The sequence below is a fragment of the Heptranchias perlo genome, chromosome 7 (assembly GCF_035084215.1).
Source record: "Heptranchias perlo isolate sHepPer1 chromosome 7, sHepPer1.hap1, whole genome shotgun sequence".
Classification (NCBI taxonomy): domain Eukaryota; kingdom Metazoa; phylum Chordata; class Chondrichthyes; order Hexanchiformes; family Hexanchidae; genus Heptranchias; species Heptranchias perlo.
In genome coordinates, this window is record NC_090331.1 from 12,100,735 (window position 1) to 12,125,498 (window position 24,764).

Sequence of the window (24,764 nt, forward strand, 5' to 3'; positions counted from 1 at the left end):
ATGGGATCATCATGATTAGCGTTGCTCAACATGAATTTGCTTCTATATTAATTAATGGGCGCACAACCTTTTACTTGAAGTGGGAGGCTATACATTATGCTGAGCACTCCCCCACCTAGCCTCCATGAAAACCTCTGAAGTAGAGGGACCTGATTATAAAACACTGTGGAATACATTGACTGCGGGCAGGGGGTTCAGCAAGAGCCAAATGTGAGCTGTGCAAAACTCCCAGCCCAGATATCAGGTAATGTATGAATCATCTTGGAAAAACAAAATTGGGAATTTGAGATTTATTGGAGTGATGTTTTGACCTCTGTAAACCACTGCTGTAGATAAGAGCTGGTGTTCTTGCATTCCATTCTCACGTGTGTGCCTCTTCACTACATGCCTGTCTTTTTTTCTTTACTATGCTTCTCTTTTGTTTTCTCACTGCATTGTACAGCCTGAAAAAAGTGCATCTAACAGCATGTATTCTATGGACCACTCGCCAAGTATGGCTATGGGGGATGGTCTTAGTGAGAGCAATTTTGCAGTGGACTGGTCAGCTCAGCCCAGCCTGCTCGAAGAGAATGAAAGTGTTGTTGCTGAAGTAAGTGCAATTAATTGGCTATGTAATTTAAAAGATGATGTATAATAAATTTTATATCTATTAAAAAAAAAACTGTAGACTTTACTACAAGACCCACTGAGTTTATTTAGGAGAGGTGGAGAATTTAAAAACTTGAGATAATTTGTAAGTGTGCTGATGCAACTACAGGCTGAAGTAGGGTTGCCAACTCTGGATGGACATGTTCCTGGAGGTTTCATCACATGACCTCTCACCTCCAACTGGTCAAATGGCCCTTTTTTCCCCATCGCCAATATTTTTATAACTTAAAAAGTGTACAAAGAAAATGAGAAAACACGCTTTTTTCATGCCCCTATGATTTTTTTTTTTCACCCAGGTTTTTTTTTGCTAGTGGAAGTGTCCTGGAGATGAAGCTTCCTGGCGACTCCAGGACAATCCTGGAGGGTTGGCAGCCCCTAGGCTGAGCAACATGGTGGGGCTGCGGTTGCATTCGCAACACATAGGGTGGCTTCCTGGTACTAAATTAAAATGTGTATGACTTCAATAGTGTTGATATCAGTACCTCGTAGTTTACACTTGTAACAATGTTGATAGTGAGGGTTCCAAAAGATGCAGTTGGGTGTATGATTATTTCCAAAAGAAGATATCATTCAAGTCTATTAAAATGTACTTATTGAAAACCATTTTAGTGAGAGAAACCAGTTGTCGTCTTTTAACTACCCCTCCCCCCTCAACTCCCCAGGGTGGGGGGGGGGGGGGAAACTACCTGAGCAGTTTTTGTTTCACTTCTGTACTGTGTTGTAAGACGAGTATTTTTTTAAGTATCAAATTTATATTTTTGGTAGGAAGGGGAAGAAAGTCACAGGTCGCATGGCATTTTGGTTATTTTATTATGTGATGGAAATTTGCTGCTTTTCAGTTTCTCATTGTGTCTGTCGCTCATTCTGTCTTGCGCGCTCTTGCTGTTCCCTGCCAAGTTGGGGAGTTGAGGCTTTACAGTGCACAGGTCAGACCACATGGGTCCACATTAGGAAAGAGAATACATGGATTGGAAAGAGTGCAGCGAAGAGCTATAAGACTTATTTCCCCCAAGTGCAAATGGAAATAATGTATGAATGTGGAACCCTATAGAAATCATTTAGATAAGTTGAACTAGAATATTGATTCAAAGTAAGTCAGGTTGGAAATACCGCAGGACCCAAGTCTAAGTGAACAATAAATTTTAGAACAGATACTAAGGCAAATATTTGTCATCCTCTTGAGTAATGTATTACCTTGCCTTTGGGGAGTTCAAAATGCAGTTGTACACTAGACTGAAGGTTCTGGGCTGAATGACCTTTCCTAGCCCTTGGCTGTTATGGTAAACTTCATTTCAGTCCCTTTCTCAGTAATCCAGCTGAGATCAAGTACTCGAGTGGGGATCAGAACTTGTGTGCTGCTACTCCCTGGTGCTGTGCATCGGTGCATGAGCGAACTGCATCAGCTGCCATTTTGACTGTCGAGCCTGCGGGAAAAAATATTTGTTAGCTGCGAGGGAAGCACGTGGCCTACGGTCCTGCATCTCAACTCATCCATCAGGACAAGCAGTTCTTAATCCCCAATTGTGTCTTGTCACCAGCGCCGCCCCCGCCCCCCCCTCCCCAAAAAGGGGGAAGCAACATCTAATGGGTGAATAAATATGAGCATTTTTGCATGATGCAGAATGGTTTTGGTAGGGCCTGATGACCATCTTTACAGGAGCATCATGTATCAAGGGCCCTTTTGGCTGGGGAGGGACACGACCAAAAATCTGGAAGAAGCAGAAGATGTCGAATGCAGAATGGGTCGATCAACATCTGGAAGAGAGTTTAATAGAAGTGCTCAAAACTGAGGGGTTTTGATAGTCGACAGGGAGAAACTGTTTCTAGTGGCAGGAGAGTCAGTAACCAGAGGACACAGATTTGGGAGAATTGGCAAAAAAAGCCAGAGGAGATGAGAATTTTTTTTAACGGTGTTATGATCTGGAATGCACTGCCTGAAAGGGTGGTTGAAGTGGACTCAATAGTAACTTTCAAAAGGGAAGTTGATGTATACTTAAAAAGGAAAAATTTGCAGGGCTACAAGGAAAGATCAAGGGAGTAGGACTAATTGGATAGCTCATTCAAAGAGCTGGCACAGGCATGATGGGCTGAATGTCCTATGATTTCTATAATCTGGAATCATTGCTTAAAGATGAGAAAGGAGAATATTTTGGGTGAGACCTTCAGAACTGGCTGCACTCGCTGTTGACCCTTCTTTCTCTCCTGAATGTCAGTAACTCTGCAGTGCATTTCCAGTGTTTCTTCATAACAATGTTCCATGGTTAGACCTAAAAGGTGCAACGTGTGTGTTGAATTTTGTAATGGTCAACTTTGGATGTAACTTCTAACTTCGTTCTCAACAGAATGTCGTCTTCATCCCTCCCAAAACCTACGTCAGTTGGTAGTAATCTCCCACTTCCGAGCTACAAGATTATAGGTCAAGTTCTACTCCAGGACTTGAGCACAAATCCAACCATGCATTATGTCTAGTACTGCACTGGAAGTGTCGTCCTTCCAATAGCATACGATACCAAGTCCCTGTCTGCTGTTCCGATAATTACATTGAATATTTCAAAGAGCAGGATTTCCCCTGATGTCCTAGCCAACATATCTTTCTTAACCAATGTTGCCAAAAAAAAACACAAGATTAGTTGATCACTCATCTTGTTTAGGAGAGTTTTGCTGTGCACAAAATGCCTCCTACATTTTCTTAGTCACTGCCCTTCAAACCAATTCATTGTATGTGAAGTACTGAGATGCTTCTGAGAGATGAGGTACTGTATAAAAACAAGCCTCTTTTGTATACAGCATGTGCTATAAAACATTGTGATCAGAAGCGAGCATGAGCCTAGCAGGGTCTTGCTACAGCTGTAAAGAAATAACGGTGTCTGATCATATTACTCAAATATCCCAAAATGCTTCACATAAAATGAATATGCACTACTGACCACGATCCAGTACTATCTGCTGGAATGTGCATGTTGGGTGAGGGCAGGGGCAGGATGTGGTGGCTCCTCCCCCACTTCCTAATAATCTTGTTGATACTCATGGTCTAGGCCGACACAAAATATAGCCACTTGGTGCTGTTGGTGAGGGTAAAAAATTGGAGTAGGGAAGGAAGAGGGTTTTGCGATCCCAACACTGCATCCTGGATATGGATGTCCACTTTTGACTTGGCACTGTATGTTGGACCATGCAAGTTGTTTACTTCGAACACAATGTTAAGATCTGCATGTTTCCATGCTGACGTGCTCTATACTATTTTATATCTTCCTCAGTTATTGTTTTGAATACTTTCTGCCACTTGCTGTGCCAAGCCACCTAGAGACTGATACGGTCAGAGTGCAGAATTGAACGCTAGTTGTACGGATAAAATTGTATGCAACCAAGGGGGAAGCCTTTGCAGCTTATCTGTTGTCTGGTATTTGTATTGGAACCAGCCTCTGATGTCAAGATTACTAGAGTAGGGGAGGTCTTTGCATTGTGATGTTGGCAAATAAAAATTTGGATCATTATTTACTCTCTCTAACCTTATGTAATATTTAATCTGGTCGTTCCTATTGAACGTGTTAGTATCATCACTAACTCTTTTTGCTTTTCTCGTTCCTTCGCACACTTCTATTTCTGGCACGGTGTCGATACTGAGCACCATCACTGTTAAACGTAGCACACCCAGCTGCAGTATTCCAGCCATGTGCCTTAACTCTGGCCTTTGAAGGGCAGTCCACTGCACCTGCCATACATTCGTCCCCTGAAGGAGGTTGATTTTTGGAAACTAGTTTCGTGCCGTGGACCATCTCCCTCCTGGAACTGAGTTTGAGACGCTGCATTTTTTTTTTCCAAGACCCTTGTAGCCAGCAGAAAGAAGAGACTTTAAGCCCTGTGATCTGGGCTGGATTCTGTGCGCACACCTTTTTATTTCACCAATGGGCTTTGATAGTTGCCTGAATTTTCACCCGAGATATCCAGTCACACTTGTGATGGGCAAAATGCCAATTTCATTGCTAGTGCAAGTGTTCACTCATCACCTAGTTTTCTTTTAAGTGGTAAATTGATCTGAACCAGTGATTCATTTCTAAATAGTTAATCTGGACTCCTTTTCATAACCTAGGTCAAATTACTTGGGTGAGGAGGAGAATGAAGATAGTTGGAGAGAGAAGAGACACAGGACAGTTTTTAGCTTCACCTATACCTCCAATTTCCTACCTGGTCGAAATGGCTAATTTCATTTTTTTCACTCCATTAAGACTTGCTGTTTTCAGGTCTCCCCTTGCAGCATTGAACAACTCAATTTTAGTCTGATTATAGGATCTGTAGGGTTGGCCATTATTTGGAGCCTGGATACAGTATAATAACCATGTGACTCCAAGGTTGAAAACCGTCTAGTGATTTGTTGGAATGGGTCTGGCAAACTTCTAACGTGCTGCATGGACCATGATTTTGCCTGAGTGCCATAATTCTGCTTGAAAGACCAGGAAGTGATAGGATGCCAGCTTGAGTGTGAAATCGTTTGGCCTATTTCTGGTATACGGTGAGAGCGAGGATGAAGTTTGGTTTGTAATTGGGTGTGTAGTTTGATTTTGTGACCGTATAAACCGTGTTCTAATCTGCTAAACCCCGAGGGGTATGTTAGACCTCCAGGTCAATGCAAGAAGAATGAGCACTGTGTCCCGTTCTGATCGCCGAGACATTCAAACACTGGAGGCGGTGTGGAGAAGAGCCACCAGGATGTTCCCAGTCTTGAGAAGGTCTCCGTCACGAGGAGAGGCTGGAGAAACTTGGGCTCGTCACCTCTCTGACATGTCATTTCAAGGCTGATTTACAAGATTGTGAATGGCATGGGAAAAGTAAACCCAGAAAATTAAGAGTAGAACGAGGAGCTGATAAAGCAAAATTTAAGACTCGTATCAGGATGTTCTTCACAGTGGATTCTGAGAAAACCCTGGAATTGTTTGGATGCTGCGGTGGGGGGGAATTATGGGATGAGCTGAGATGGTCATCCTCCTCCATAAATTTATCTTTGTTTTCTGAATACTCAAATGGATATTTCAATACCATTTTCTCCGAAACTAACCCAGATATTTGTCTCTGGCTTGGATCGTTCCTATGACTTTCGTTGCCCATAAGCATCGTAATCTCTTGCCTGGAATGCTGTGTGACTTTTTAAAAAGAGCATGGGTAATACTTTAGTACTCTTTACCCATTGTGATTGCATGCTTCAGATGTTATGAACATGAAAGCACCTCGGGATGTTCTAATACCTTTTTAAAGGTGCTATATAAATGCAAGTTGTTAAATGTAGGCAATGTGAGATGTTTAATTCTGTGTTTTGTGCTTGGGAGGAGGGGAAAGAACAGGATAAATGGAGCTCCAGTTATACTCAGTCAAGAAACGAATTAAATGTTTTTTTTAAAAAAAATAATTTTGGCTGAAAATGGCTCTTTGGCCTATTTGATTTAATCTTCGCAGTGTACTGTCTTCACTGTAGCATCTAACTGCATCTTTAAATGTGCCTCACCTACCCCTTCTAGCACATACCTTTTAAAATGTACCAAACAAAAATTAAAAGGCTGGTAATACAAGGTGGTAATGGATTACACAGGGTGTGGCAGTTTATGGCCATCTTGTGAAAGTCCAGTTCGTGATGATGCATTGTTATATTTTTGACCCAACTCCAAGAGAACAAAAGGAAGCTTGCTTGATTTGAAAGAAAAAGTCCAGTTATAAGTTTGTTGTATAGCTTGTTGCTACCCAAAATATAGCATCCTTTTCTGTAGGCCTGTAGAAGATATGTACATTTTAGTCCTGTGAATTAGGGCCACTAGTTTTCCCATTTCAAAAACATCTCAATGGTGTTTTTCACCAGACTTTTACACAGAGGCGTAAATGATATGGTTCCCTTAAAGAAAAGCAATTGTCTGGTTCCCTCTGTACCTCTGTCTCTTACTTCCAGTCCCTTGCCCTGTTCCCTAGTCTGAGTTAGACTGAAATGGACCTTTTTAAGTTAGAGATTGATGGCTCTATACAGCCATCTTGTGCTGTTTAACAGGTGGGATTGACTGGACATTTTGTATGCGTTGTGAACATCCTCTGCTGAGGAACAAAGAATGATCTTTCCTTCACTTCTGCATTCTACTTCCCCTAAAGACCCTAGAAAAGAGAAGGCTGTGAGGGGTGACCTGATAGAGGGCTTTAAGATTATGAAAGGGTTTGATAAGGTGGACATAGAGAAAATGTTTCCACTTGCGGGGGAGACTAAAACTAGGGGCCATAAATATAAGAGAGTCACTAATAAATCCAGTAGGGAATTTAGGAGAAACTTCTTTACCCAGAGAGTGGTTAGAATGTGATACTTGCTACCACAAGGAGTAGTTGAGGCGAATAGCATAGAAGCATTTAAGGGGAAGCTAGATAAGCACATGAGGGAGACAGGAATAGAAAGTTATGCTGATGGGGTTAGTTGAAGGGGGGGTGGGGAGGAGGCTCATGTGGAGCATAAACACCGGCATGGACCAGTTGGGCCGAATGGCCTGTTTCTCTGCTGTAAAATCGAACAAGGAATAAGTGTGGAATTGCTGTCTGTTTTGGGACCCCCCTCCACCTCAGGTTTTTTTAACAATGGAGATTTCTGCATTGCTCTGTCCAGAAAGTGCTCACTAAAATATTTTGGATGACAAAGTGTGGAATGTGACTTCTATTAAAAAAAAAAGAGATGTTCCTCTTGTCCATGTTTAGGCCTCGTGCAGCAAAAAAGATGGTGTGTGAAAACTGTGCCTGATTTTAAAGGATTTGACAGTACTTTTGAGGCTGTTCATAGCATTGGCCTTAACTGGCTACTGTGTAGCTGTGATTTTTTTTAAATTGAGGGATTGTTCTATCTAAATTTCTGAACTTTTTTATTCTCTTCCAGGCAGTGGAACAAGGAAATGCCAACAGCGAAGTTGCAGAGAAAGGAGCTGAAACGGGAGCTGGACCTGTTGCTGTAGGAGCCTGGGATTATTTTTTTAATTGGTCTAATACTGAGAGGGGTGGATCTCGCAGCTCTAAACAGATCATTTTGGTTTTTTTGCGCATGACTTTGTAGCTCCTTTAAACAGAACATCTTGTTTTCTCTCCTTTTTTAAGTGAAGATCTAGTATATGAATTTATGGCTACAAATATTAAGCTGTGCAGCTCGAAGAATCACTTTTTTGGTGATCAGCCTACCAGGCGTTTGATCATCCTTTGTAGTCGTGAGTTGACCCAAAATCTAGCTAACCAGGGCCTGTGGTACTTAACACTCCAACATGTTCAACAGTGGTCAGAGAGTTAATAATCAAACTCAACTATACTTGCTGTAACTGGTCGATGGTCCAGCAGGTTGTCTGGTAACACAAGGAGAAGATGGAACATGAACAAGGGGGATGTGTTTTGTTCCACACCCGATGGCTTCTTGTCGAAGGAAGTGCTGACTAGAACGGACGTCGACCATGAGTGATTGATTAATGTATAACTATACTACTTACTAATTAGCCATAGTATAGTACAAATACAGGATGCTTTGGAGTAAACATGGTGACCTTGATAAGTCGGAAACAACTAATCATAAGGGAGGGTAAAGCGAGTTGGACATATGAAGGTCTGTCTATGAAATATAACTTGTTACCATTTTCCGGTAAATAACCTGTGTATAAAGAGGGTGAAATTGCAAGGCTAAGGCAGGTAGTTAGAGAGAGAAACCAGAGTTGCTACCCTTGTACTGTATAGATTGATCGCCTATGCCGTACAGTAAAGTCTGTTCCATATACTCAACTGTCTCGTACTTGCTCGAAGCTGTTGCTGTGAATCACAACCACCCCCACGGCTAGCACTGCAGGCAACGGAGATAGATGCCAGTTAACGTGAGATAGAAAGCAGAAGCCATAATATTGACTGGGAGTTTTTAAATTGGTTTTAGTAGTCACTCCTAGGGTTGCCTGTAATGCAGCAATGATCAACTTCCTTTGAAGTTCCTGATGAGAGAAACCCAATTGAGAAGGACAGATGAAGAGGAACAGATGTGTTGGTCATGGCAAAGAAAAGAGAAGATTGAGGGATTATTCCTCCTGCCCTATCAGATGGAGAACATCTCTGAATTCTAGCTTTTGCGGATGGAGGGGTCCTCTAGTCCCCCCTCAATCATTTACAAGACTTGTTAACTCAGTGTTCACCTGAGGAATTAACCCCCAGGGCTGGGAGTTGGCCACTGACCTTCATGGCTAGTATTTTAGAAAGTGCCCAGATCTGGAGGAAATTTTAATTCCCTCCTGTCCTAAAGCTACTGATTGATGTCATGCCCTCCAGTACCCAAGTGAGAGTTGAGAAAGTGTTGGTGGACTATTCAGCTGTGTAAGGCATTACAGTTGAGCTTGATCCTTATTCAGTGTCCATACACAGTTTACAGCAGGATTGACTGGACAGAAAGAAAGACTTGTATTTATAAAGCGCCTTTACAACCAATGATGTACTTTAGAAGTGTAGGCATTGTTGCAATGTAGGAAATGCGGTAGCCATTTTGCGCACAGCAAAGTCCCACAAACAGCAGAGATAAATGACCAGATAACCTCTGTTACTGATGCTGGTTGAGGGATATTGGCCAGGCCACCAGGGAGAACTCCTTCAAAATAGTGCCTCGTGATCTTTTATGTCTGCCTGAGCGGGAAGACGGGGCCTCTGTTTAAAGTCTCATCCGAAAGATGGCATCTCCAACAGCGTAGCATTCCCTCAGTTCTACACTGAAAGTATCTGCCTAGATTGTGTTTGAGTCTCGAGTGGGACGTGAACCAATGACCTTCTGACTCCGAGGCGAAAGGTGCTCCCAACTGAACCATGGCTATCGGGAGCTCCGCCTCCCTAACCTGAGTATTTTGATGTGGAGATGCCGGTGATGGACTGGGGTTGACAATTGTAAACAATTTTACAACACCAAGTTATAGTCCAGCAATTTTATTTTAAATTCACAAGCTTTCGGAGACTTCCTCCTTCCTCAGGTAAACATTTACCTGAGGAAGGAGGAAGTCTCCGAAAGCTTGTGAATTTAAAATAAAATTGCTGGACTATAACTTGGTGTTGTAAAATTGTTTACAATTGAGTATTTTGAGGCCAATTGGAGATTTGGTGTCCTGGCTGAGATCAGGCAACTCAGAACAGACTAAGAATCAAGTCTGTGACCTTCCTGGTCGTATGTTTCAGTACGTACTGTGATGCGTTTACCTGCTGGGAGAACAGACTTGCATGAACATGGTCTGAAGTGCAGATAGACCAAGAAAAGCTTAATTAGAAAAAAAACCCACACTTTTTGGTCACTGAATAATTAATGCTATGTTTATAAAAGATGCTATGTTTATAAAAGAGGAGTTGTAGCATTAACCTAGAGCTCTGTCTTCAATCTAATCAATATTTCCCTTATTTCAGTCAGAGGAACAAGAACCACCAAACATTGAAATCGTGGAAAATGAAACTGGAGCTGAAATTACTACAGTAAGGAAAATAGTGGACTGGGTTACAAACTATAAAAAATCGGAAAATACATTTCCATGGAATTAGTCTCATGAATGTTCAGGTCAAACTTGTATCTTGCTCGACCAGCTGTTCGTCTCCTGCTGGAGTACATATTTTGGTATGTTCATCTGCACAGTTAAGAACAGCTGTACTGAATCTTTCTCAGCGATTAATTCCACATTGCTGCTGCCCATGGGTTTCTCTACCCTGCTAATCAAGTAATCGAGATTAAAAACAGGAAATGCTAGGAAGACACAGCGGGTTTGCCGGCTTCTGACGGGGAAAAAAAAGACATCCTGTCCTGTTGGGTAGGAACCATGTCAAAGCTGGCGTACAGGGAGGGTACTCCACATCCCTGTGCTCGCTGGCCTAAATTTGGTTCCCCAGTCCTCAAATTTAAAATTTTAATCAGTGTGTTTAAATCACTCCGTGGCCTCGCCCCTCCCTATAATCTATAACCACCTCCAGTCCGACAAAGCTCCAAAAACTCTGCATTCCTCTGACTCTGGCCTCTTCTGCATCCCCCCCCCCATTCACTTAGCTCCACTATTAATGGCCACGTCTTCAGTGGTCCAGGCCCCATGCTTTGGAATCTCCTTTCTAAACCCCTCCACCTCTCTACCTGCCTCTTCCTTTAAGACCACCTATATTGGGGGGAGGAAAGATAGAACTTGCATTTAGATGATGCTATTCCCACCCTTAAGACATTCCAAAGTGCTTTGCAGCCAAGAAATTACTTTTCAAGTGTAGTAACTGTTGTTTTATAAGTAAACATGGCAGCCGATTTGTACACAGCGTGGTTCCACAAATGGAAAATTAAATAAATGCCCAGTTAATCGAATTTGGTGGTGGTTAAGGGATTAGTGTTAGCCAGGATACTGGGAGAACTCCTGCTTTTCTTCGACTAGTGATATGGGATCTTTTACATTTTTAATTCATTCTTGGGATATTGGTATCGCTGGCAACAGTGGCATTTATTGCCCATCTCAAATCTTAGTTGCCCTTGAGAAGGTGGTGGTGAGCCTTTCTCTTGAACTGCTGTAGTTCTTGTGTTTTTTTTTCCATTCATTCATTCATGGGATGTGGGCATCACTGGCAAGGCCAGCATTTATTGCCCATGTGAAGGTATTCCTATAATGCTGTTGGGAAAGGAATTCCAGGATTTTGACCACTTTGATAAAGGAAAGCCGTTATATGTCCATGTCAGGCTGGTGCATGACTTGGAGGGGAATAGGCAGCCGGAGTGCCGATTTAACATCTCATCCAAAAGGTGACACTTGCACTAATGTAGCAGCACTCCCTCAGTACCATACTGACTTGTCAGCTCAGATTATGTGCTCAAGTCCCAGAGTGGGGTTTGAACACACAAACTTCTGACTCCAGAGGTGAGAGTGCTACCAGCTGTCGCTTTGGAGAAGTGTTGAGTGAATATTTTAGTTTTTTTTTTAAAAACGCTACCCTGAATGTTGCTGCTGCTGAAGTTTACAGAACGTTGACTAACTGCTGCCTTTTTTATTTTTAAGCCTAAGGATACTTTGCCAGCCGTGGTAACGGAGACCCTTCCAGCAGCCACCAATGAAGTTCTGTATGACACTTTCCCTTCAGAGGAAAGTGAAATGCCCCCTGGATTGCAGTTCAAGGTGGGTGTGGGGTTTGTTCATTTTTATAACAAAATGCCTTGAAGCAGCTATTACTTAATTTCACTGTTCTCTGTTAATTCTGACCAGCAGGGAAAAAAAAAGTGATCTACCAGTTAATGTATAGTCAACGTGACTCTTTCTTTTTGTTGCATTTTTTGCTATTTTTGGAACTGGTATGGTCAGAGCAGACTGCAGTTACTTGTCTGACCTGCAGCACGGCGCTTTTATTCTCGGGCTGAGGGCGGTGCGGTGACTGACTTAATACCTCTCGCTGGAGCTGACTTGGAGCTAATTATACTTCTAATGAGGTGATGGGGCTAAGAACCACCTCTTCAAAGCCAGCGGGTCCGCGGACTTCAATTGAGGCGAAGCGGGCGAGTAAGGAATAAAATCACAAACTGAATTGAGTTGTCCTGGTCTTCGCGGATTTGATTGGCAAGGGCCCGGGGACTGCTATTTGGACCCTCCGGTATTGGAGGATCGTGAGTGCTTTTTACGAGAGAAACCTGCAGCCCACACCAAACGTCACCATCGCACGCGACCAGGAAATATAAGCAGCCTGATATTTACCTCGTTCCGACCTTGGCAGGACCACACTTTTTTCCCACTAGTCTTGAGCTCAGCTGGATTTGGTAACTCTGATTTCGGCTGGCGTCCCAGAACGGTGCCAACCTGGGAAGAACAGTGCCGCGAGAGTGCGGCGCTGGTGTAACCCTGCTCTCCTGAAAGCAGTGCAGCAACTTAAGTGCCAACTATACCGGCTCCTGGTCCGGCAACACCTCGCTTTTAAAATTCTCGACCATGTTTTCAAAATCCCTGCATGGTCTCGTGCCCCTCCTCCTCATTTCCCCCCCCCCCCCCAAAATCTCTGCTCTGTAACTCCTCCAAATCTAGCCTCTTGCGCATCCCCGATTTTTCATCGCTCCACCGTTGGCGGCCGTGCCTTCATCTGCCTAAGTCCTAAACTCTGGAATTCCCTCCGCCTCTCTCTCCCTCTCTCCTTTTTAAGACTCTCCTTAAAACCTACCTCTTTAACCAAGCTTTTGGTCACCTGTCCTAATATCTCCTTATGTGGCTCTGCCAAATTTTGTCTGATAACGCTCCTGTGATGCATCTTGGGACATTTTACTGCGTTAACTTGCATTTATATAGCACCATTGTTTTAAAAAAAAATCTATGAAATAACTTTCAGAAGACTGGTCTTCAGAATTGTAAAAATCTCTAACTCCCCATGTGTGTTCTGGTTATCGTGGCAGTGTGGTTGAAGATGGGTCAGTAGCTGAATGAAAGTTTGCCTTGGTAGAAGATCAGCCATGATTTTATTGAATGAGCAGGCTTGAGGGGCTGGATGGCCTACTCCTGCTCCTATTTCTTATGTTCTTGTTTTTTTTTTGTTAATGCAGATTCCTTGAAGCTGCTGATTCACAAACGCAGACAATACCCTGATTGGGATTGACGATAATTGGACACTGGGTTTACTGAATAGGTTTTTGTAGAAACAAAACGGTGGAACGTAGGAACAGGAGTAGGCCATTCAGCCCCTTGAGCCCGCTCCGCCATTTGATAGATCAGAGATCAGCCATGATCTTAACTCCATATACTGCCTTTGGCCCATATCCCTTATTACCTTTTGGATGGCAAAAAGCTATCTCTCAGATTTAAAATTAGCAATTGAGCTAGATCAATTGCCGTTTGCGGAAGAGAGTTCCAAACTTCTGCCACCCTTTGTGTGTAGAAGTGTTTTCTAATCTCACTCCTGAAAGGTCTGGTTCTAAGTTTTAGACTGTGCCCCCTACTCCTAAAATCCCCAACCAACGGAAATAGTTTCTCTCTATCCACCCTATCTGTTCCCCTTAATATCTTAAACTTCGATCAGATCACCCCTTAACCTTAAACTCCAGAGAATACAACCCCAATTTGTGTAATCTCCTCGTAACTTAACCCTTGAAGTCCAGGTATCATTCTAGTAAACCTCCCTCCAAGGCCAATATGTCCTTCCGAAGATGCGGTACCCAGAACTGCTCACAGTACTCCAGGTGCAGTCTAACCAGGGTTTTGTATAGCTGCAGCATAACTTCTGCCCCCTTGTACTCTAGTCCTCTAGATATCAAGGCCAACATTCCATTAACCTTATTGATTATTTTCCACACCTGTTCATGACACTTCAATGATCTATGTACCTGAACCCCTAAGTCCCTTTGAACATCCACTATTTTTAACTTTTTACTGTTTAGAAAGTACCCTATTCTATCCTTTTTTGATCCAAAGTGGATGACCTCCCATTTGCCACAGTTTTGCCCATTCACCTAATCTATCAATATCGCTTTGTAATTTTATGTTTTCATCTACACTGCTTACAATGCCACCAATCTTTGCATCATCGGCAAACTTAGATATGAGACTTTCTATGCCTTCATCTAAGTCGTTAATAAATATTGTGAATAATTGAGGCCCCAAGACACATCCCTGCGGGACTCCACTAGTCACATCCTGCCAATGTGAATAATTACCCATTATCCCTACTCTCTGTCGCCTTTCGCTCAGCCAACTTCCTAACCAAGTCCGTACTTTTCCCTCGATTCCATGGGCTTCTATCTTAGCTAACAGTCTCTTATGTGGGACCTTTATCAAATGCCTTCTGGAAGTCCATATAAATAACATCCATTGACATTCCCCTGTCCACTACTTTAGTCACCTCTTCAAAAAATTCACTCAGGTTTGTCAGGCATGACCTACCTTTCACAAATCCATGCTGGCTCTCTGATTAACTGAAAATTCTCGGTGTTCAGTCACCCTATCCTTAATTATAGACTCCAGCATTTTCCCCACAACAGATGTTAGGCTAACTGGTCTATAATTCCCTGGTTTCCCCCTCTCTCCTTTCTTAAAAAGCAGAGTGGAAACCCACTGTAGTGAATTGAATGTGATGCACGTTTCAGTTAACGCTTTCTGCTGTTGTGGCAGGTTCGGGCTCTACATGATTATAACGCAACAGACACTGACGAACTAAACCTTAAAGCAGGCGACGTTGTTCTTGTTATTTCCTACGAAAACCCAGAGGAACAGGTGAGTGGTGGTGTGTTTTGTACCTTTTTTCAAAAAATAGTAGTCGTGGTCTGAGGTAATAAAAGATTTCAGTCGTGATTGGGACATTCTGCAGTGATGGGGAGAAGGAAAAGAAATGAAGAACTTGCATTTATACAGCGCCTTTCATGACCTCAGGACGGCCCAAAGCACCGTACAGCCAATTAAGTACTTTTTGAAGTGTGATGTCGTTGTTGTAATGTAGGAAAACACGGCAACCAATTTGTGCGCAGCAAGGTCCCTCAAACGGCAATGTGATAATGACCAGATGATCTATTTTAGTGGTGTTGGTTGATGGATAAATGTTGGCCTGAACACCGGGGAGAACTCCCCCGCTCTTCGAAATAGTGCCATGGGATCTTTTCCGTCCACCTGAGAGGATAGACGGGGCCTCGGTTTAACATCTCCCCTGAAAGGTGGCACCTCTGACAGTGCAGCACTGGAGTGTCAACCTAGATTTTTGCGATCAAGTCTCGAGTGGGGCTGGAACCCACAACCTTTTTGATTCGGAGGCGAGAAAGCTGTCTCCTGTTTGAGAAAAAGCATCTGCTGTATCTGTGGGGATGTCGGGACTCTTGTCTCAGGAGACAGTACAGATTTTTTTTTTTCCAAAACATAATTCAGTAACAACTCTTCCCCCTCTATTTCAATAAATCTATTACTGGACTAAAGCATTTTTAGCAGTCAAATTGGGACCTGTTTTGCACTTGGCACTTGAACCACACTATCCTGAAAGGAAAAGTTTGGTCTAGTTGATCACTGTGCAAATTCCCACAATCGTCTCTGCCCCATCCTTACCGAGCTTACCCGTACTCTGTCAAATTGACTTTAAGATCCTTGTTCTTGCTTTGTAACCTCTCCATGGCCTAACCCTCTCTCTTACTTCAGCGATCTGCAGCAGCTATATATCCCTATGTTACACCTTCCACTCTTGACACCGCACCAGTCTGTTCCTTGCCTCTGCTCCACTATTACTGCCTGCTCCTTCAGCTGGTTTACCCTTGTCCTTTTTAGACCCCTCTTCTACTTTCAAAAGCCTTCTTGACCATGCTATGGGCACCCTTACAAATTTTGTTTCCCCTCCACCCTCCCCCCCCCCCCCCCCCCCCCCGCCCCAGCAAATGATTAAATTTCTCCAGTTCACATGGTGCCTTTCCCCCAGCCATGATACAAACTTTCTGTCTTTAAGCATGGAGCAATTGAAAGAGAACTGATGGGGGGGTGGGGGGGGGGGGGAATTTGCACTGATTTCAGGCCAAAGCAAACTTATTCTCAATGATGTGTGAGGGACAGAATCTCTGCAGGAAAGAAACCTCCAAAATCCATCAACCGGTTGAGACGGTTATGGAGAGCAGGAGATGGGGAGGAAATGGGGATTTTTTTTTTTTGGAGAAGTTAGAAACCTGAATTTTTGTAATGAAATCTTCTAAGTTTGGAACAAGTTGATCCTTTTATCAGAGTTCTTATGTTGCAGCTTTCAATTAAGGAGCAGTGGATGGGTATTTTGGCAGGGAATATGGTTTAAGGGTATGGGAAGATAGTGACTTGCGCACAAAATATAGGCTGATGCTCCAATGCAGTCGTGAGGGGAGTGCTGCACGGTCGGAGTTGCCGTCTTTCGGATGAGACGTTAAACCGAGGCCCCGTCTGTCCTCCGGTCGACATAAAAGATCCCAAGACACTATTTCGAAGGAGAAACCTCCCCTGCTCTTCTATGTCCTGGCCAATATTTATCCCTCAACCAACAACTTTTTTAAAAAAATAAACAGATTATCTGGTTATTGTCTCATTGCTGTTTGTGGGACAACCCAAATTGGCTGCCATGTTTCCTACATTACAACAGAGACTACTCTTCAAAAAGTTACTAATTGGCTGTGAAGTGCTTTGGATCATCTTGAGGTCGTGAAACGCTCTATATATAAATAAAAGTTTTTTTTCTAGTGTATGGTAGTTTCCTTTAGGACCAGCCAGAAGGCCCACAATGGTCTCTCCAGGTCCTGGTACATTCTTAGACTCCTGAGCAATCTTGGGAGTTGCCATCTTCTTGAAGAGGCCAAAAACTAGCAGGATACAGATCACTTGAGTTTCCAGACCTGCTTGGCTTCTGATTTCTGGTAATAAATGGCTTTACTCTCGTCGTTTAAGTGATGTACCTGATGCTATTGCCAAAAAGAGATTGAACTCCCAGATAAGGTTATCAACCTGGATTTGCAAGGCTGGCATTTTTTTTGCTAACGCTGAACCATTTTATTTGCCAATTTGTTTTCGTCGCAGGATGAGGGTTGGCTAATGGGCATAAAAGAGAGTGACTGGATCCAACAGAAAGATCTGAAGTCCGCTGCCAGAGTTTTCCCGGAAAACTTTACCGAACGTGTCCAATAATAGGAGGATTGTAAATGGAGGTCAGTGAGAGTGGAGGAGGAGGACTGTGGCCTGCAGATGGAAGACCTGGAGCAGTGCATTTTTCAAACTCTCTGAAACTGAATGCAGAAGTTGCCATTGTAAATGAGAAAGGTTCATTGTAATCCATATCTACTGATTCTGGTTAAGGTGCTTTAGCCACTTTGAATGTTCATAAAAGTGCAGCTGGTCCCTTTTTTTAGAGAACGAACCGTTCTACAATTAAACGGCATCGTACACTTGTTTTACATTGGTGCATGAAAATGCTATTGTGACAATTTGGGCGAAAAGGAAAGTCAAAAACATATCTACGGTATTATGTGAGATCAGGTTAGAGGTGGGACAGGTCTTTCGATGTTTTTAAAGCTACTGGTGTTGTTGCTTTTTTAGGGTTTCTCGAGCCTACCTTCCAAGCGCTTCAACAGGTCAGGGTAGCCTTTAACCTGCAGTGTCATTTTGTGCAATGCAACCGTGCTTGACTTTTTTTAAGGAAACGGCCAATTCAAAGCTTTGAGTTCATTGGCCAGTTTGGGTTTGTTGGGATGCATTGGAGGGGCGTGGGGAGCAGAATTACGTGAAGTTATTTACTCTAAAGTGCATCGGATTTCCTTTTTTGTGTTCCCTGCCTTTTTTTTGTTTTTAAAAAAAATTACGTTTGTGCAATAACGCAGCTATTTTCTAGAAAGAGAGGCCTTCTGATTTCCAAAGGGTAATTATTTTCACAAGAGCACTCGTTCCATCTCTGCCGAGGCGGAGTGACTCCATAAAACAAATATTGGGAGAGTGGAGAAGACGATTGCCTGGACTAGAGAGTCACGACAGTCAGTGTCGCCTGTTGTCTTCCAGTCTCTGCTACAGGGTCGACAGCCCAATATTAATATTCAGTTCAGACACTACCAGAAACCCACTTTTTTTTTGTGTTGTAGCTTTTGCAGGTTTTCCTTCTCTAGTTCCAGGCTCAAACGGTGGTGGGAGAATATTCTGTGGCTGCTGTCTGGGTGAAAGTAAATCGCCATCATCCATTCAGCGAGAGTGTCCGTGTCGAGACCAATTCATCTTCAGTTGAGTTTGGAAAAAAAAATCTGGCGGCTTCCCAAACCCCTGACCACAATATATGCGATCCACACGGAGCAACAATGACCCCGTGACTCAGTGTACTCTTTGTATATCCTCTCCCTCTCTATTTCTCTCCCCTTCTTGTCGAGGTATACAGAGAGAAGGTCCACAGTCACCGCCAGCCCTGTGCAATCTGCCCAAGCGGCCACTGTGTATCTGCGAACCTTGATGGCGAGTGACCGCAGGCTTTTCAATCTTGTTGGGAGACATCATGGTGGAGAGGATTCTGTCTTTCCTTGTCGTCCCTACACATGCACTTTCCAGCGAGAGGGAAGGGGAGGAAGGGGGTCACTGGGTAACGATCTGGATTGGGAACTCTTGAATGCACTTTGATTTCCACACCACTACCGATCAATCCCTCACCCTTGCCCTGTTCGTACTCTTGTGAAAGTAATTACACACTTGCCCTGATCATTGCAAGCGGTCTGAATTAAGACGTTGATCATTTAGTTTGTTTTAAATGCTGTTGTACCCTCTGCTGGTTCGTTGGGCAGTATTTTAATTATTGTAAATCCTCCGACCATGTATTATTCTTGAGTGAGATATTAGTTGACCATGCACACGAGGCTTGGTTTTTTTTTGTATTAAGCTAGCCATCTGTATACTTCATGTGTACTTGGGTCTGTTATGTTTTAATATGCGAGTCATTGCTGCCATCTGTATATAAATATATCTATATATAAAAAAAAATTCCCAATACTCTGATCATTTTGAAGTGGTTTGTTTCAGTATTCATTGCATTATTTAAGAAGAGTGATGAAGATCTCAATACTGGACTGTCAGTTGATTAATTGGAAACTTTCCGTTGGTGAATTATTTCATGGTGGCTGCCGCTGGCGCCCAATGGTCTGAACATTTTATTTAGTCGCAAACCACCAATGTTCATTTCTGTATCGCATTGCAGACCTGTGAAGTCGCTCATCCCATTCTGCCCTCCCCCCTGCCCCCCCCCCCAGTATTGTATGCAATGCAGTTGGAATTATTCTGTTCATAGCTAATGCACAAAGAAATAAAACTCTGGTCTTCTGGTTGCTTCTGTTTTTTTTTATTTGATCTTCCTGTTCATAAATGTTCGCAGGTTCCTCAGGGGCTTTAACACCTTTTACCAGCCACGAGATTGTGGGCATCTTACTGAGGAAATAGGAGGGAAGGAACGCTTCATATAATGCTTTTCACAAACTCAGCACCTCCCAAAGGCCTTTACAACCAACAAAGTAATGGAAATGGAACAGCCAATTTGCACACAGCAATGTGATAATGACCAGATAATCAATTTTGGTGATGTTAGTTGAGGGATTAATGTGGCTAGGAAACAGAGAGAACTTCCTGCTCTTCTTTTGAAATAGTGCTAAGGGATTTTTTACATCCACCTGTAAGGCCAGACGGAGCCTTGCTTTAACATCTTATCCGAATGACGGTACCCCTGATAGTACAGCACTCCCTCGGTACTGCACTGGGACTGTCGGCCTAGATTTTTGTGCTGGAGTGGGACTTGCACCTACCGCTTCTGGATCAGAGATGAGAGATGGGCACCGTGATGTGATTGAGTCGACTGGTACTCTTGCTCTTGGAGGTTGACTGTTGGACTGGAAAAGATGGAGAAGCAGCTGATGGGGTGGTGAGGGCAGAAATTCTGAATAACTGATTTCATTAAACGATTTGTAACTGGTTTAAATTTACCTAGGCTCTCCATTGTAGTCAGTGTTGATTTATTACAGAGGGTATCAGGCTCTTATTACTGGTACTCTCGATCATTGTGAAAAGGCAGGGATAAGAGCCTGCTATTCATTTGTTGGTAAACAAGTAGAATTTTATTCCTAGCTTGAGGCACCATGGGTTCCCATCACAGGCACCTATTTGCACTAATTGACCCCCCCCCCCCCCCTCATTAGTGCAAGTTAAATCTTATCAGCATAGCTGGTGATGGAAATGAACAATGTCACACTGGTACAGTTGGACTTTGAGGGTAATAGTAAGGCACGTTAAGACTGTAGTGATGGAGCTTTACTCTGCAAATCCTTTCACGTCTCATTTTGGGACGACATCTTCCTTCCCCTTTCTGATAATTCCATTGGACCTTTTACATGCACGTGAACATTCAAATAGGCAGGGTCTCCGTTTAATGCCTTGTCTGAAGGGTGGCAGCATCAGCAAGGCAAAGAAGGAACATGCATTTATATAGTGCCTTTCACAACCTTAGGTTGTCCCAAAGTGCTTCTGTAGTGTGGGAAATATGGCAGGTAATTTGTGCACAGGAAGGTCCCAAACAGCAATATGGTAAAGACCAGATCATTTTTTTTAGTGATGGTGGTTGAGGGATAAATATTGGCCAGGACAGCAGGGAGAACTCCCATGCTCGTCTTGGAAATAGTGCCATAGCATCTTTTGCGTCCACCTGAGAGGCCAGACAGGATCTATGTTTGAAGCCTCATCCAAAAGACAACAATAGTGTGTCCCTGATAGTCCTGTGTAGCACTGAGGCAGTACTGTCAGCCTGGATTGTGATGATAAACTCACAACCTTCTGACACCATGGTAAGCATACTACTAACTGAGCCAAGCTGATGCTTGTTTCATTGTTACAATATAATGAAATATAAAATGTTGTTCGGCAAGGCTGTTAAGGGTTACGGAACCAAGGCGGGTAGATGGCGTTAAGATACTGATCAGCCATGATCTAATTGAATGGCGGAACAGGGTGGGGGTCTGAATGGCGTATTCCCGTTTCTATGTTCATAATTGTACATATAACCGTTTTAGCGGTTAAATATGTAAGAGAGTAAAGATGCCTTTGGTATATTCAGTCTACCTTGTTGCCAATAGCTTAGAGTCTGGCATTTGATTTTTGACAGGTTTAGAGTGGGCTTTTCAAATTGCTTCTATAAAAATATTGCAATGTTTCGACATTGGAAAAACAGAACGACCGAAAAGGCCATGTCAACTTGCCAGCCTATTGGATGCTGGTTTGTTTATATCCTAACTTTCTCAGGTACGAGTAGCGTTGCCAACCCTCCAGGATTGCTCTGGAGTCTCCAGGAATTGAAGGTTAATCTCCTGGACGCTGTTGTGAGCAAAAGCCGGGAGAAAAATCAAAGGGGCATTAAAAAAAAATTTCATTTTAATAAACAAAAGTTTCTTTTTTAGTTATAAAAATATTGGAGGTGGGGGGAAAAAGGCTGTTGATAGGGTGGGGAAGCTAGAAGTGGGCGGTCCGGTGATGAAAACTCCAGGAATATGTCCAGCCAGAGTTGGCAACCCCTAGGTACGAGCTGGAAGCTGCTGAAGCCAATGGCAACTTTGATATTGTGTTGGAATAGAAATACGTAATTGGCAGCTCGGTGTGGGAACAGATGCTCGACAAGAGGGCTGAGGGGCCCACCTGCTGCTGTGATGCTCCAAGTGCTGTAGTTCCCACCGAGCATGTCAGTAAGGGGAGAGACGTAGGGCGGAGTTGGAAGTGCTTCCCGACTCCAGGGAGCCCGCGGGCACTTTTTTGCCAGTGCGCGGTTACAGAGGATAAATGGCAGAGGCTTGGGAGGGAGTTGCTGTGCCCTATCAGTCAGAGAAAGGTGTGCGACACATGTTCATGGAGGAAGGAGACATGAGCTGTAAAATGAACCTAATACTGTAATTAAACCGTAAAATTGATCAACATCTTTGTAATTGCCTGTGTCAGTGTAGGATTTGCCATTATACATGTACAGCGGGACCTCTGTTATCTGCTATGATGAACGGGATCATTGATCTCCAAAGTTTGGCCTTGGATGTGCCTAGATACATGAATGAAGATGATGTACAATTCAAATAACAAATTAGATTTAATCTCTTTGGGCTGCGAGGTTGCCAGACAGGAGGAGATTGATGCTAGCAGGCTTTTCAACAAGGTTGAGTATGCCTTGCTCAAGGATTTGTCCTGCTAACGTTCTGCAGGGATAATCAGTAGTATTGGAGCACAGTTACTGGAGGTTGCACTACAGTGTGAACTGTTCTTGACTCAAAAGGTTGTTGCTCAACTGGAGAGAAATAGGGACAGATCTTCAATTCAACAGGCAGTGAAGTCCCATGGGTTTACTGTTTCTATCCATCTCTACCTCACCTTGTTAATATTTGAACTCTGTGATGCATCTTTTAGATGCAAGTCCCACTCCAGAGACTTGAGCATATTTAGCTCTGAGGTGAAAGGTCGCTCAACCAATACCAAACTCTTTAAATATGTACACTTTGTACCATGAATTGAGTATTTAATTTCTCTCTTTATTTTGATGTAGAATTTCACACATGGCTGTGTTTTTTACCCTTTATTCAAACTAATAGTGACATATCAGTGTGGGGTTAATGAGCTTGAAGGGCAAAAACACATCTGTGTTGCATATACTCAAGTTTAAGACAAAATTTATAACCCTGTTTGGGCTAAAGTTTGACGAGTGTGTCTTCTACACGGGTCATATCCTCCCTAAGGTGTGTCTTCCATGTTTCTTGTGTGTCTTCTGTGGCTCAGTGGTATCACTCTTGCCACTGAGTCAGACGGTTGTGGGTTCAAGTTCCACTCCAGAGACTTGAGCACAAAATCTAAGCTGATACTCCAGTGCCAGTACTGAGGGAGTGCTGCACTGTCGGAGGTGCCGTCTTCCGGATGAGACGTTAAACCTTTCAGGTGGACGTAAAGATCGGGTGGTGCTATTTCGAAGAAGAACAGGGGAGTTCTCCCTGGTGTTCTGGCCAATATTTATCCCTTAACCAATGTTGCTAAAGAACAGATTATCTGGTAATTATCACATTGCTGTTAGTGGACATGGCTCTGTGCAAATGCTGTGTTTACCACATTACAGCAATGATTGCAGATCAAAAGTACTTCATTGGCTGTCAAGCACTTTGTGATGTCCTGAGCTTGTAAAAGACATTATATAAATGCAAGTCTTTCTTTCTCAGGCTTCTTCTCTGGCAAGGCAATTTCATGAAAGATGGTGGGCCCATTAGTAGCACTTGCATTTAGTGGGGCCCAGTACTGACATCGGGAGCGAGGAAGAGCGAGGCCATTAAAATGTGCGGGCACCAGAGGACTAAATGGCAGCACTCTTGGCTGAAACGAAAAAGATTTTTTTTTAAAAATGCTGCAGGTGCCGAGAATCTGAAACATAAACTGAAAATGCTGGAAGCGCCCAGCAGGTCAGGCAGCACCTGTTTAGAGGACAGAGATGACCCTTTGGGTGTGGATCCTTTCTCAAAACTGAGAAAATATACCTGTGATCACCAGGTGAGAGTTTTAGTGGATGCAATCCAAATGATGTTGATCCTTGTCTTGTTGGTGGATTTTATCTGCTTGTCAGGAGTGGTTGTCAAAGTGTACAACATTTTTTTAGAGAAATTATCACATTTTGTGATGAGCAAAATACACTCTCTCATATGCTATATTTAATTGGCAATTCTCCCTCCCGATGTTCAAACTAAACATGCTGGGCCTCTGTTTGCTTTAGCACCATCAGTATCCGTTATACCTCAAATTCTGAGTAGTGAATTGGTAGTCTAAACAAACTGCTAGACCCAACTATGTACAGCCCCAACTATGTTCACTCTTCAGTGATTTTTAACTTCCCATTCACTGCATCTGCCGTTCGTTAGACTTGCTCTTGCCCATTTAGGTTTAAAATTTTTTTTTTGTGAGGCAAGTTGCTGAAAGTGTGAGCTGATAACGGTGCAGCGAGGGAGACAGGGCATCTGGGACCTGAGTGAACAGGGCAAGCAACTGGGTATCTCCTTAACCGATCAGATTGAGGGATTGTGAAATTAACAGAACAAGGACTGAGAAGGAAGTGTAAATTGGAGTGAGTGAATTCAATGTCCAATCAGGTACAGAAAGAGAAATAAAAGGGGGGAAAAGAAAGATTGGATTAAGAGAGAGAGGAAAAAAGAGACAGAAAGGAAAAGTTACAAATAAAAACAGAAAATGCTGGAAATACTCAGCAAGTCAGGCAGCATCTGTGGAGATAGAAACAGAGATAACAATTCAGGTCAGAGACCTCTCGTCAGAACCCTTTCTGCCTGACTTGCTGAGTATATCCAGCATTTTCTGTTTTTATTTCAGATTTCCAGCATCCACAGTATTTTGCTATAGAAGGAAAAGTTAAATTTTTATTTAAAATTTTACATTTTTAAAATCTCCAACAACAATTAAAACTTGAAAGAATGAGTCTCCACACTTGTAATAGTTAATTTTCAGTGCCATAGAGGTTGACTGACAGTAATTAACACTTATAACATCGTTAAAACGGTACTTAGACTGGAATGGACGAGACTTAACTTTCTGCGGCAGGTTTAGTTCCCTATCTACTGCTCAAGTACAGCAACTTCACACCATTCAATGCATTTCAATAGTGAGGCA

At 43.0% G+C, this 24,764-nt stretch overlaps 1 protein-coding gene across 9 annotated transcripts in view; it reads left to right on the forward strand.

Annotated features, from left to right (window-relative positions):
* LOC137323527 (myc box-dependent-interacting protein 1-like) overlaps positions 1-19,418 on the forward strand; it is a 127,911-nt gene extending 108,493 nt beyond the window's left edge. For 5 of the 9 annotated variants that reach the window (XM_067987088.1, XM_067987089.1, XM_067987091.1 and 2 more), the window contains 6 exons: positions 443-589; positions 7,538-7,609; positions 10,060-10,125; positions 11,670-11,786; positions 14,751-14,852; positions 17,145-19,418. In XM_067987088.1, coding sequence (XP_067843189.1) covers positions 443-589; positions 7,538-7,609; positions 10,060-10,125; positions 11,670-11,786; positions 14,751-14,852; positions 17,145-17,252 — 612 coding nt within the window. In that variant the 3' untranslated portion in view covers positions 17,253-19,418. The remainder of the gene's footprint in view (positions 1-442; positions 590-7,537; positions 7,610-10,059; positions 10,126-11,669; positions 11,787-14,750; positions 14,853-17,144) is intronic. The other 4 variants (XM_067987092.1, XM_067987093.1, XM_067987095.1 and 1 more) reach the window with 1 other exon arrangement.
* Positions 19,419-24,764: the final 5,346 nt, after the last annotated feature.